The sequence below is a fragment of the Chenopodium quinoa genome, unplaced genomic scaffold (genome assembly GCF_001683475.1).
Source record: "Chenopodium quinoa cultivar QQ74 unplaced genomic scaffold, ASM168347v1, whole genome shotgun sequence".
NCBI classification, from domain to species: Eukaryota; Viridiplantae; Streptophyta; class Magnoliopsida; order Caryophyllales; family Amaranthaceae; genus Chenopodium; species Chenopodium quinoa.
This window is the reverse complement of record NW_018744100.1, coordinates 923193-937763: the sequence shown is the minus strand read 5'-3', so window position 1 is coordinate 937763 and position 14571 is coordinate 923193. Positions and strand designations below refer to the sequence as shown.

The 14571-nt window shown below is 33.7% G+C and overlaps 2 protein-coding genes across 2 annotated transcripts; one reads left to right on the top strand and one right to left on the bottom strand.

Annotated features, from left to right (window-relative positions):
• The first annotated feature begins 3985 nt into the window (after positions 1–3985).
• LOC110692305 lies at positions 3986–9283 on the top strand. The gene is made up of 5 exons (XM_021869310.1): positions 3986–4260; positions 5087–5304; positions 6349–6594; positions 6900–7048; positions 8722–9283. The coding sequence occupies exons 1-5, from the start codon at positions 4171–4173 to the stop codon at positions 8919–8921; spliced, it is 903 nt and encodes a 300-aa protein (XP_021725002.1). The 5' UTR covers positions 3986–4170; the 3' UTR covers positions 8922–9283.
• Positions 9284–10054: 771 nt separating this feature from the next.
• On the bottom strand, positions 10055–13314 carry LOC110692304 (60S ribosomal protein L5). Its single transcript, XM_021869309.1, has 9 exons — positions 13159–13314; positions 12220–12289; positions 12020–12111; positions 11641–11767; positions 11457–11536; positions 11264–11380; positions 10758–10892; positions 10503–10672; positions 10055–10385 (listed from the first exon to the last, which is right to left on the bottom strand). The coding sequence occupies exons 1-9, from the start codon at positions 13159–13161 to the stop codon at positions 10268–10270; spliced, it is 912 nt and encodes a 303-aa protein (XP_021725001.1). The 5' UTR covers positions 13162–13314; the 3' UTR covers positions 10055–10267.
• Between the last annotated feature and the right edge of the window lie 1257 nt (positions 13315–14571).

Below are 14571 nucleotides of genomic sequence, written 5' to 3'. Positions count from 1 at the left end.
TGCAACTTACAAAAACAGAAAATGATAACAAACGTGAAAAAAGAATAATAGATAGTATTTCTACTCTCTTTTTGTATCTAACATTTAAAAAAATATATAAATACTAATTATTATTATTATTATTATACTTATAATTATAATAATACAAAATATGTCCACAAACAAGTACACTCTTTAAAATGGGTATCCGGGGCAACGCCCGAGGCACGTACTAGTTATTATTAAAACTCAAAGGCAAGGAGTTCCAATCCGACACGTGTCACTTTCTTTTCCTTATTTAGCCACATCATCAAACCTTTTCACTCTATTAAAATAGCAATGTCTCTACAAAAAAGATACCATTAAGGCATAATTAAAACCCTTAATCATATACCCAATTACATTTACCTTCCCGAAAAAAAAAAACAAAAAAAATAAATAAATAAATACATTACCTTATTATAAAATGTGCATATTATATGACTTCTTTTTCCAACATCTACTTTAATTTATTACTAAAAGATTGTTTTCTTTCAAAAAAATAAAAAATTAAAAAAAAAAATTGGTTTTCAGTCTTTATCCTAACAACTCACTGTGAATCCATTGTTTCTCACGAAACAAAAGCAACCCACATAAAGTCCCAAAGTCTAATTTATTTTATTTTTTTTATCAAAATTAAATGGATTCTTCATGGCTCAACCAAGGAAAACTCCAAACAATATCAGATTCGCGGTGTTCATACATTGGTGGTCAACGTTATAGAGGAAAGAAAGGTCATGTCCGTCGTGGTGGAGTGATCTATTATGCAACGAAGGTGTGTCATCAATCGTAGCTATTGTCCCAGCCTCCCGAGCGATTTGACTATAGAATAACAGGCGACAATTCACATTGATTTATACTTTTCTCATCTCTTTTTATGCTTAACACTTGAGGGGTTTCCATATTTCATTGATTTTTGTTTGTAGTTATTACGGTCGAGTGATCTAGCAAAGGTGTTTCGCTCACAAAGAATCCACATTTTATTGATTTGTGGCGGTAGCTATTGTCGTGTAGTGATAAAAAAAATATGTCTTTGATCATATTCAGAAAACCAGAATAAAGAAAGGTAATTTTTGTATTGGTTGTTCTAATCTGACTTTCTACACTTTTTTTTAAAAACACAAGTTGATCGTTTGTTATATTGTCATCTTACCTTCTGTGATTAGATGTGCATGCCTATAATACAATGTCAGTTAATTTCATTAGTATATCAACTAGGTGTTTGTAGAATTTTTGTAATTCTGTGGATTTTTTGACAGTGGATCACCTTAATCTATGTACTTGAAGTATTCAGAGTGATTCTCGAATTGATTTTGAGCTGAATTTCATATGATTAAGTGATGATTGCATGATAGTTTGTGATTTTGAACATAATTGAGCCTTTTTTGTTGTTGTGAATTTTAAGTTTCCTGTGTGTGTTTAAGATTTTGACAGGGAAACTAAACAAAAGAAGCTTCTTAACTCTGGAAATAACCCTATGCAAGGAGAAGATGCAGAAGAACAACAATTCCTTGCAAATAACGTAGAAGCATCACAAGATGAAAAAAAATGAGACATAGATAGGACTCTTTATATAATTTACCTAATAAATAAAATATCCTAATGCATGTGAGAATTAGCAATTAAGTATGGTAGGGAGACCATGAGAAGGGGGAGGGGGGGGGAGAAAAAAAAGATGGTGTAGTAGGATAAGCAACAAAAGGGTATTGTTATTTACTCTCTCTAACTATTAGTTTTGCATTTACCGGATTTTATTATTATTGCTCTTTGATTTTCAATATATATGCTATTTAAAATTTTGAAATAATCTTTCAAATTCTAGGTAGAAAATTCTAGCAAAAAAACATTGTGGAATAAAATTTTATAGTCATATACATGAATTGATTCTCTTAATTTGTGTAATACAGAGTAATAATTAAAAAAAAAATTATAAATTTGAATTATCACTATATCTACAATCATCAAAAAAATTAAACCCGGGACATTGCCGGGGTCACTAACTAGTTTAATCTTTAATTGACAAGGATAGTTGAGGCTTTTGGCTTTTTATTAGTGAGCGAACCTAGTTTAGTTCCATCGAGCTTGTTAGAACTATATAGCTTATAATAACGTAGGATGAGAATCGAATTGGACGGTTAACTCCCTATGATCTGACTATTAAAATAATACATTACTATATTGACATTTTCGTGATATTGCAATGTCGAAAAGGGGTCCAAGTTCTCTCAATTAATTTGATTTACGTTTACAAGCTTTTTCTCCACCCACTTTTAAGTTGAATGAACAACAATTAACATTTAACAATTTTAACAAAGAAATTAACCAAGTTCTATGAGAACTAAAATTGAGAAATAATTTCATCCATCAAAAGTACAATATGAAAAACATTTGGATAAAATGTGTACTAATTTATAACCAAATATCCAACTAGGCAAAACTTTGAACCCATCAACATTTTGACTATAAATAAATGAAATAAAATCATACTACTAATTATTAATTAATAATTGAATAACAACATTGATAACAAACTCTTAAATCATCTATCTATCTATTACATTACATAATACTAAAGGCAAAACCAAGAGGGACACTTGGCAACAATATATTAAAAATTTCCCCTCCATTAATACTTGCTTTTTAAAAAATCTTCCTCCAATAATACTTGCTAAAAAGAAAATTACTTTATAAAAGAACATAAACTAAACTTTCTAAAATATGAAATTGTTCATTATTACATTTGGCTTACATTGAATATAAACTAAACTTTCTAAAATATGAAATTGTTCATTATTACATTTGGCTTACATTGAATATAAACTACTTTCTAAAATATGAAATTGTTCATTATTTGTCAATAAAATTATTGCATAACCGTGCATCTATTGTACCGGGTTTAACCTAGTTTTGCTCTAAAATTATTCGACATATATTGTCTTTTTTTTTTTTTTGAGGAACATATATTGTCCTTTTGATTAAAAGTAAAGAAAAAACAGTATAAATAAATTAAATTGATACAAAAGTAAATGAAAAAAATTTAAAGTAAAGGGGATTGGGGAGTAATTTGGAATGTTACAAAATTACAACAATGCTATAAATGACACACGTGATATCTTGATCGCGTGATTATAGAGATCTAACAACCCAAACTAGATCTTGATTCTCGTTAAAAACCATGCTTCTCAATTAGTGGAAAATCAGATTGCCAAAAAAATATCAATTAATTATACGTCAAATTCTTCTAACATAATTTTATATTTATACTTAGTACTTCATACCTATGAGTTATCAATACTTCGTAACTATGAGTTATCAAATATATACTTCGTATGTATTTGATAAATATCTTTTTAATTGAATTTTTATCCAAAAATCTAAATAAAACTATATGGATCAGAAAAGCAACTTATCAACCAATTGTTTTCATATATAATTTTAAAAAAATATTTAAAAAATTGAACCTTAACAATGGCAACAATGGCTAGGTCCATGGAACAACGTCAAGTCGCCAACTAACATTGGTGCGGTCTACAACTCCATGAGTATGAGAGTATGACTATATGAGCAACGGTACACTCCATAGTCCGTAATAATGTAACATACTCCGTAGATGAGAGTGTTTTCTAACTCAAATATTGAGTTAAGCTCGAGAGTGATGGATAACTAAGGTAGTTAAAACTTCCCCGATTTTAGGTGATCCTTAAGCCTAAGAGTGAAGGATAACTGAAATGGTTAAAACTTTTTCGATTTCAAGTGATTTTGGGATCGATCTCATCATCTTTTTTGTCTAAAATTTAGACATACTTTCATAATATGGGTCATATTAAATATGACTCAATCCACCCGACCCGGTTTTTATGGTCACCAAACCCAACCCAAATTTTGTTGACTTTATTGTCAAATTTGCTTTCGTGGCAACTTTATTGTCAAATTCGCTTACGTGGCAATAATTCATTGGCGTCCATGTTAAACTCCACGTTTATTTTTACTTTCTACTTTCCTTTTCCTAATTACTCTGTACTACCAAATTATCCCAAAGAAAAAGAAAGAAAAAAAAAATCAAAAAATTGTTGCGAAGCGAAAACATTGAAGCGAAGTCAGTGATCGCCGGTACCATTATTACCGAGGAGAGAGAAAATCAGATAAACAACAATGGCGGAAAACTCCGATAATCAGCCCACCATCTCCGACAATTCGTCACCTCCACCTAAACCTTCTCAAGATGATCTTAAACTTCCTCAGGTTTTATTCTACTGCTGATTAATTTTGTTTTTTTTTTTTTTTTTTGATTGATTAAGATCTGTTTTTAGGGTTTTGATTTTTAATTTCATTGTTAATTTGATTGGTTAAGTATGTTTTTTTGTTAATTTGTGAACTTTTTTGGCTTTAGGTTTAATGCCTATGTTTTTTTAATTTGTTGGGTGTAAATTGTTTATGTTCTGCTTATTTATGTTAATTCTCTAAAATTAAGGATTTCTTGTTAGCTATCCGTAGTTTATATTGGTGTGCAGAGAGTGTAGATGGTTCGGGATTCGATCATGGGGTACGAAGCTCAAGACTTTAACCAATTAAGCTAGTTTGCTTCCGCTCATATAAGCAAAAAGAGTTAACTTTCCTAATATGAGATGTTGATGCAAATTATTATTTATGATGAATTTAAGGCTTTGTTGTAGGGTTTTGATGTATGTTATTTTGCTTAATGAATGGGGAACTTAGTTTTGCAAGAGATCATTGTGCAAAGTGGAGAAGAGTATAGACTGACTCCCTTGAATGCGTTTCGTTTTGCCTCCATTTTGAAGGAATTATACCCTTTTGATTAAAGTTTTTTGAAATTTGATATATAGGAAGATTAGTATACCTATATGTGGGATTTTGGGAACATTTTGCCCAGAAGTGCTTTGTGTTAAAAATTCAATTTTGTGTGAATGTTTATATCATGTTTATGATTCTTATGGAATTTTTATGATTTTTCTTTGTGAGCTGATTATTGTTTGGAATATATCATCATGATTCGATGTTTCACTTTGTTGTCACGCTATTTAACTTTGTAGTTGACATGTTGTCTCAGGTGCCAAATTTCCCTTATTTTCCACCTCTACAACATGGTGGTGTCAATATGTTACCAATCATGTACCCCACACTACTTCCAGGTATTGCTAATGCGCAGAACCCAGAGCAGAATAACCGTGGACCAGGCATTTATGCTGTTCCGATGCTTCCATTTATGGGAACTGTCACCGGGATTCCCACTAATACTCTCATTCCTCTTACATACAGCACACCAACGTAAGTATTGATTTTGGAATGTTTCAAGCTTGGTAGTGTTTGATTTACTAGTTAATATTTTTGTAACTTCTGCTACAACATTTTTTGAATTTGTTATATATATACCCTTATGTGTGATAAGCATAGAATTGTTTAGTTTATAAGTTGAGTGTAAGTGGAATAGTCCCCTCAACAAGAGAGGATCAGGGGAATAGGTAACCATTCTAATGTTTTTGGCAGAATTGTCCATGGTAAGAGATAATGGTAGCAAAGCAAAAGTGTTGTTTACACCGTCTAAACTTTGGAATATACAAGGGGGGTGGGTGGGTTGGAGATGACTATGTTTAAACCTCTTCATCTTTCGGGTTTTATTTATAATTAATGAGAGTACTTTCTAGAAATGAGGAGCTAAAATATGAAGAGCTACGATAGTAGCTGAAGTCCAATCTCTTTCCTTTGAAGGATGTCAAATTTTCTCTTCAGAGAGTACAGGAGGGCCGAAGGGGTGATTAAGCTGAATATTGGATCTCTGTTTAACCGAATTCCTACTTGACATCTCAGTTTCCTTCCCCTAAATTTTATTTGCAGCAAGAGGTGTACAGGCTTAACAACTGAAGTGTGTATAAATCCTATATTATGAATGTATCAATTTACACTTTTGACTTTACCAGTTTGGCTAGACTAGATGTAGAATCTGGTCTCCTTATCATTTTAATTAGTTAGTTATTACACGTGGTGCTCTGTTATTCTTGAAGTAAGTGATTTTTGTTCGTTATTTGTTGTGTTTCCAGAGTCTTCAGCATTCGTAAGTTGATTAGATTTTGCTAGAGTAATATTACAATGTGTGTTATTTATTTATCAAACTGAGAGTCTGATGATTGATGTTAGAGATCTAGACAATTAGTTTTGAGACAATAATAAGGTATGCTCATATAAATGAAAAAATTGGGTTGTGGGAGATCTAGATTGTAGACTTATAAAAGGGGTGGAATGGTTCTGTTCTACTTGATAGAAATGAGAGATGATACAGCATAACCTAATAACTTTATTGCACAATGGTAACAGGAGAGTAGCCACTTCTGAGGCTGGAACTGGTAGTGGGGAACAAAGCCAGGCAGGCCAGCAGCAGCCACAGCAACAGCAACCTCAGCTTGGACCTCAAAGACAAATTGTTGTACGGAGATTTCAGATCGCATTTCAGCTTGACTTGCTGCTCATATTAAAGTTGGCAGCTGTGATCTTTATATTTAACCAAGATGGATCAAGACAAAGGCTTGCTCTGCTTGTGTTCTTTGCATTTATCGTCTACTTGTAAGTATAAAAACTGCAGTTATGGGTCTCTATCTAATGCAGCTTCACTTAAGTCTAATATTAAATATTTAATCTCAAAGTTCTGTGCTTTTATGTTTAAACTGAATTAGCTTTTTAGATCATCACTCACAGAAGACTGGAAAGATTTGTTGTACCAAACTTTTGTGTGCATGTTTGTGTGTTTGTCCACATGCACATTTTCCTTCTGAGGATACCTCTCCTTGCACTCTTCAGTTATTATATTAATATGAATTCTTCACATAAAAAGTCTACCGTTACTCAACCTTTGTGATGGGGTGCTGCAGATACCAGACTGGAGCTTTAACTCCACTTATGCGTTGGATTTCACAAGCAATGCACAGGGCAGCCGCTCCTCCCTGGCCACCAAGGCCTGCTGCCAGGGTTGACCCAATTGTTAGACAAGGGGATGATAATGATGCTGCAGCTGCTGCTGGTAATCTATGTACTTTTTTTAGAAATCTTGCACATTGCATGCATTTTGGGTGATAATTGTTGAAGAAAAATGTCACCCTTGATGATTATCTGTTTCATGACCATCTTAAGGGTAACATCAAGTCTAGATGTGATGCTCTTTTGTCTGCTTGAGCACTGAATCACTGATAGTGTAAAAATTGAGAGTTTTTCTGATGAATTGATTTTGCAACATACATTACTTAATTATCATTTGTCATTTATAAAATAGACAACATTTTCTTTCTCCATGGTCTTTTTCTTTCCCTCTCCCTTCCCAATCTGGAGGGGGTTTCCAATCTTTACATGAGTGCATGGGATTCAATGGAGCATTTGCAGTTCACAAGTTGTATTAAGTGATGGTATCGGGAGATATTGGATCAGATAGTATTCATACTCCCTGGGATTAAAATGCATAGGAATATTGAGGCTATTGTGTTTGAATAATTTACAAGGATACAAATAGCTTCATACTTAATAGTAGAGGTTCAAAGATGATAAGCAAATATGCTGAATAGTAATGAAGGTGCTAGAAACGCTGTTTTCTAGATTGTGATTACTAGTGTCAGATGAGTAAGAAGATGATTTAGTAGAGTAAGTAATTTGTTTCATGGGAGAGTGGGGACTGGGGAAGGAGATCTTACTATATTGCAATTTTGGGATTGTGGTAAACATTTCAGTTCATGGAATTAGCTGGAGAAAAAAAAAAAGAGCACTTTCACATTAGTTGGTTTAAGCTAGGACTCTGATAGTCTGATTAGTACTGTTGTTTATTAGGAATATTAGAATTTAATTCTATTAATTTTAATTTTTATCTTTTTGGGTTTATATTAGTCGAGTAACCTTATATTAAGGGGTCATTATTATTTAAAAGTAGGGACTGATAATTGTGAAATTCTTGTTAAGACTTTGAACAAATTTTTAACTTGGGATTTAGTGTCTTTGGCTCTTTGCCATTGAATTGACCCTTAAGAGTCGTTGCCTTTGTTTTGTCCATTGGGTGAACAAGATCATATCATATAGCAAAGTAAGAACGATGTATTCGGTAAGAAGCTTCTATGTGACCCTTTGACTTGTGATTGTTTGCTGATGAAGGCCACTGATAGACATGGATTGTTGTGGAGTCCCAAAGTTGGATACACGTCAAAACCCTATATATATTGGACTATAATTTATACTTTATAGGATACAGAATAATACAAAGGGAGTTTATTGTGGGTATATGTAAAGAGTATGTGAAGAAAATGATTAGTGGAACCACCAAAACCAAACTCTCCAATTTTCCATGAGGGCTGCATATTTGTGGCAAAATCGTTTATGGGAGGTTAATTTCATATGATATAAGTAATATGTAGGAGATGAATTTTCATTTTAGGTCTTAGTCAGCTTATATTAAGAATAGTATTCGGCGAGTTAAACTCAAAGATCAACTCTTCTATTTGAAGTCAATCATGCTGAGATAAGATAATTAATGAGCAAGAATCAACACTCAGTAAGAATTTTAACGTGAATTATCTTCCTTGTATTGGAGTTTTGTGCGAACATTATTACTAACAATCCTATCTGTACTTCCTCAACTGGTTAATTTTTCTGATATTCTATTATGACTTTTGATGTTCTACTGATGTGTGCAATGCATTAACTTCCCTGCAACAGATGCACAACCTGGTGCAGAAAATGATAATTTACCAGCGGCAGGTGGTGCAGAACGTATTGTTGAAAATGAAGCTGCTCCGGAGGCCGGAGTTGAAGGAGGCAACCATTGGTGGGGTATAGTTAAAGAGATTCAGATGATAGTTTTCGGCTTCATTACCTCCCTCCTCCCTGGATTTCACAACATGGAACATCATGCTTAAAAGGCTCATGGACTAACCAAATTACTCCACCCATGCCAAGTACATTAAAACTAATTTCAACTTATGTGTCGTACAATAGATGGATTGTATGAGAAGAATTACGATGCTAGGTTCGAAGTGAAGATTAGGTTTATACCTGCTAAACAGTTTACAGATCAATATCTTTTTATCTTATTGTGAGGGTATAAGGTGTTCATGTTGTAGAGCAACGAGTATATCTTAGTAAATTATATTTCTTTTTCTTCACTTTCGAAGTGTTTAGTTCACTTTATTGTTGGATGGATGTTTTTTGCATTCCATGCTGAAGATCAATGGTAACTGCATTTAAAGGTAATGGAAAATGTTTTTAGGTTCGAAGTGAAGATCAATGTAGATTCTTGGAAAAATTCCTGCTGTCATATTTACTACAAAGTAATGTGCTAGAGAGAGATGTAATGTACTCCCTCTGTTTTGCTTCGAAAGAGACATCAAATTGTAATCAGACTCGTAGTTGTGGAATATTGTAAATAGGGTAAACATTTTTAAAAACAAATATAGGTGGCATATTGCATATACATCTTAAATAAAGGACGCACTAACAAATTTCACAACAATTTTACAATCATGCAACAATCCAAGATATCGTCTAATCAAAAAATTTAACACACTAATCTAGTTGTTTGCAAATTCCTTATCTCCCGATTGTTCTAACATGATCATATTTAGGTAACAGTAAGGTGGATTACCAGTGAACTTGGGCAAATACTTCATAACATACAATAATACGGAGTACAAAATTAGCCAAGCTTGAATCATTCGTGATAGTGACCAGCTCGTATGCTTTTCATTTATACAGGTTATAAGCTACCTTGAACGTATGTTTTTCACCAGATGATGAAGAGAAAATCGCAACGCATGGAGAAGAAAAGGCAAGCATTGAGTTCTATTGAGCTCTGCTAGGTAACTTGATATATTTGCTCTTCAACATTTACAACATACAATGCCAATTTATTCTGTAATCTGCATTTTTTTGCCCTTATTATTTTCAACTTCAATTTGTCAAAAACACAAATTAACAAGCAAATATATTCAACATAAACCTCAATTTTCACCAAGCACAGCAAACCAACCACATACGCCAAAGCCATAATAAGTTGATCAAACAACAAGAAAATCTCAATGAAAAGAAGGGCAAATAACTGAAGTTCCATTCTGTCATTACTTAAACTTCTCATAAGATCTAACAAGTACATGATCCTGCAAAAATGCCAATGTAAGCGATCCCAACAAAACTTAATGTATGTTTCTAAGTTGAACTGCATGAAACAAAAACTCATAATTGCCTAATATGCCTGCCGATGGAATTTTCATTCTTCATCTGACTCTTCATCATCGTCAGCACCACCAGCAGCAGCATTTAGGGCATTCAATCTTTTGATTAAGCTAGCCTTCCTCTCATCATAGGTCAGCTTCTTCAAATTGTACCTGAAGCAAAAAGTTATTAAGTTAATAATAATACACATGTAGTGAACTCCACATGCCAAGGGAAAGGAAATATCAAAAAGAAAAAGAAAAAAAAAAAAACCCTTCAGCAACACTCACCTCTTGTGCTCCTTTGGTGGCTGTTTGCCAGACTTCTTGGCACTAGGATCAGCACGGATGGCAGCATGAACCTTCTTGTACAAAGCCTCTAAATTATCAGCCTCAATCCCTCTCTTGATGTATTCACTGAAATGAGACTGGTATTTCTCAGGCTCATCCTCCATGAGAGTCTATAACATTAAACATCGGAGTTAGAGCCACAAAAGACTCAGAAGCGTGCACAATAATAATAGAACACTGAATCTCAATCCTTACCTTCATGTAAGTAGCAACATGTCCACCATAGATGTACTTGCGGTGGACATCAGCATCAAGCTGCTTGCCGTCTTTTGCAAAACCAGCAAACCTCTTATCACTGTGTGGAATGTCCAAACCACCATCTAGTGCTCCCTGTAAAATAGAGAGCATTGGTCAAACAAGGTATATCAATATCCTTCGAACACTATGCACTGATATTAGTCAAAATCAGAACTTGCACAGCAGCAACACCGTGATGAGAATGTATCAATATATTTGAGAAATTCAATGGGTTTACCGTACAAGTAAATAGCATTAAACCTAAACAAATTTGAACAAATGACATCAACGCACCATCACTAAAATTTCACTGGAATAGCAAATAAAGTTACATAATCAAATTGACAAAACACCCTAGGTTAAGACTAAACAGGATTAGAGACATCACATAAGATTTACAATACAACAATGGGTATTCCTGACACCTTCCAACTACAAACATAAGAAGAGAATAAAAACTTTACCTTAAGAGCACCAAAAACTCTATTTCCGGTAGTTGTCCTAATAAGACCAACATCAAGAAGAGCACGGAAAGGCCTCCTAGTTTCAGCAGGTTCAACAGAATAGTCCTCACCAGTTGCCTGACAAACAAAATCATCAGAGACTAGAAGGGTTATGCATATTCAGACTAATCACAAGATCGGATCCTTTAACTACCTCAACATTGCCTTCATATTCCTGGTCCATCTCAAGCATCTTCAAGACTCTTCTTGCAAGGAGAAGTCCAGTACAGTATGCTGAAAAAGCCAATTGCAAATGACATATATATAAGCTAACAGGGCAACAGCGTAAGGCATTTTAAATAAGTATGAGGGATAACAAGTCACAAAAGGATATTTACCAGCAGCGTAGTTAGTAAGGCCAACTTCAAGCCCATAGCGGGGAAGCTCATGAGCATAGGCTGAAGCAAGAACAATATCACCAGCAATGCTTGCAGATATAATTTGTGCAGTTACATCTTTGTTAGTCTGCATTACATGTTAAGGCAGAACTACGAAAATGGACATCATGACATAGTTCATACATAAAATCATTTTAAATTAAGTTCTCGGGTAAAAATTAGAAAAATGTATGATGGCTAAAACTTACAGCAAATCATGTAAACAAAAAGTTGTAAAAGAGCATTAGTTCTTCAAAGTGACAGATGAAATCAAATTAACACACAAATGTGATAATTCAGTGTAGAGTTAATCTAGTATTAGTAGCGTAGCAAAGGATACAAATCGCACAACAAAACGGTACTTAGGAGTGTTGTACTTGTTCTTGTCTTGATTAATCAATCGATTCCTGGCACGGTAATCAGTCTTTCCCTCTATTGATACATAAAAGGAGAAAAAAATTAGGTTCAGAAAAACAATCAAAAAGAATACTAAACGGTTCCAACAAGTAAATGCGAAACTGAGACTCCTAGATGACTGACCTCTTCTTCTCTTGAACTTTACTTGGTAACGCTTGAAGTAAGCCCTAGTTTTTTGAGCCTTCACAAAGGCCTGCAACACATGGAAACTATATCATCAGCAAAGCTGTAACATAAATCATACAACTATCTACCAATCAACTTAATAACAAGAAAAACGGGGGGCAACAAGTGAGATTCGTGATAAAGTTTGCTGCAATCATGCTTATTATATGCACACAAATCATTGCACTTTATAGCAATAGCATTGGTATTCGAAGTACCAATGTAACATTCCATATTTACGAAATGCAAAGTAGCAGTGCACTGGCTCTATACTTACATACGGATCAAGCAATCAAACCTAACAATCTACAATTTCATAATACATTTTATAACCCACAAAATCTAAACCACATAATAGTGATTTTCCAGTAAATGTCCATAAAAATGTATAGGCTTAAATACATTGCTAAAACATATAAATGGCACCACTTTCATAATTTGCATTTCAACCAATACTCTCGATCATCAATAATACCCAGTTAAGATTAACAAATCTAGGGTAAAAGTTCAGCACAATTACCATTAAAATTAACCCTTTTCTCAATTAGAAAACTTTCACAACAGCCAATACATCCCCAATAAATTTTAAAACTTACAAATTTAATGCAAAAATCTGAAATCAAATCTCAAACAATCTCAATAACTATAATTGCAATTAAACACTAAACAACTATACATTTCCACAGTAAATCAAAATACTTGAAAAAAGATTCAATTTTCCTAGGGCAAACAACCAATCTGAGACCAATCAATCCATTTCAACTATTAACCAACAACCAAAAAAGGGGAAGAAATGAAACCCAAAGCAAATCAATCATTTCAATGAAAACAAACAGAATCACGGTCAGATGAAGATCGATAGTAACAGAGAGGAGAGAGAAAGAGAGTGAAGCTTACCATTGTTGAGACAGCTGCTGAGGAGAGAGAAAGGGGGGGAGAGAGAAGCGCGAAAGAGCAGCAGAGTGTAGACTGCGAGTTTATGAGGGGATGGAAGAATGAGGGCGATAAAAACCCTAGGGTTTCATGGAGATTGTTAGATCGACGGCCTAGATTTGTTCTAGGGTTTTAAGGCCTTTTTTACTTGCTTCCACTTTTGTACCTAAACTCTTGGTTACTATTCCTAGCTTCGGTATGTTTATTTAGTACGGAGTACTTTCATTTTTTTAGTTTACCTGTTTTGACTTTTCACATTATTCTTAACTTTCCTAATTAGATGTTGTGATCAATAAAACATTATTATGTGAGAGAGAGAAGAGAGTAAGTGGTTTTGTGGAGATCTTTAGTTAGTAGAATGTTAATTAAAAAATAGAGAGATATTATTAAAAAAAAATAGAGAGAAGTTACTAAAGAAGGAAACGTTCCATTTATCTTGTGCCCAAGCCCGCAAAAATAGTGTCAGGTTTATAGGGTCAAAAGTGATTTTCTTTTACCAAGCTTGATTTTTGAACTAAAATTGTGTTTATAGCCTTATCCAAATCCGTACTTTTTCGAGATCGGGCTCACAAGCCACCCCATTGATGATCACCTCTAGTTGTGATACACAAAATCCTTTTCTATATTACAAATGTCATTCATACTAAGCTCTTTTTTATTTGATTTTTTTAAAAAAAAATCACGTGATTGTAGGTTATTCCTTTAATCTAACGTATCACATGCTCTTAATTCTAGCCATGTGGAATTTTTGTCATAAAAACCTTTTATAACATTTTTTTTTTGTGAAAAACCACGTTATAATAATTATTATTTTTTTTGCAAAAAACACACTTAAACTATTTTTTTTTTTTTGTGCGAGATAACACCTTAAGCTGGTTTTAGGTCATTGAATTGGTTTCCCGACATTGACCCTTCACGTGAGGTTCACATGCTCAGATTAAAACCCTCCCTTTCTTAATTTTTTCCCCCTCTTTTCCCTCCAATTTAACTTCCTCTCTCCTATGTTTTTCCAACCAAGCCTCGATTTCTCTCCATTGAAGAAGAAAATTCAATTGTTTAACTCGAATTGCTGCAAAGACATTCAATTAACCTAATTTTTGAGGCAGGTAAGTTGTTTTAGTTAATGAAATTGCTTGTTAATTTAATTAGCTTTTCAAATTGTCGTAAATAGGGTTTTTAATTGGAAATTAGGGTTACCAATTTGGGATTGATTTATGCGCACCTGGGTTTCTATATTATAGTGTAATTAGTCCCCCCCCCCTCCCCCCACCACCATGCGTTCTCTTTGTAGCAGGCTTCCTTTTTTTATCCATGACAGACACTGAGAAATTAACCGAGAAATTTAGCTAAGTACAAAAGTAAAAATTGAGTCACCTC

Excerpts from the sequence above, each read along its gene's own strand:
- LOC110692305 (XM_021869310.1), top strand. The coding sequence starts at position 4,171 with ATGGCGGAAAACTCCGATAATCAGCCCACCATCTCCGACAATTCGTCA. Across the intron at positions 4,261-5,086 it reads ATGATCTTAAACTTCCTCAG|GTGCCAAATTTCCCTTATTT; the intron begins GTTTTATTCTAC and ends ATGTTGTCTCAG. Across the intron at positions 5,305-6,348 it reads CTTACATACAGCACACCAAC|GAGAGTAGCCACTTCTGAGG; the intron begins GTAAGTATTGAT and ends CAATGGTAACAG.
- LOC110692304 (XM_021869309.1), bottom strand. Across the intron at positions 12,112-12,219 it reads AAAGTTCAAGAGAAGAAGAG|AGGGAAAGACTGATTACCGT; the intron begins GTCAGTCATCTA and ends ATGTATCAATAG. Across the intron at positions 10,893-11,263 it reads GAGTTTTTGGTGCTCTTAAG|GGAGCACTAGATGGTGGTTT; the intron begins GTAAAGTTTTTA and ends TCTATTTTACAG.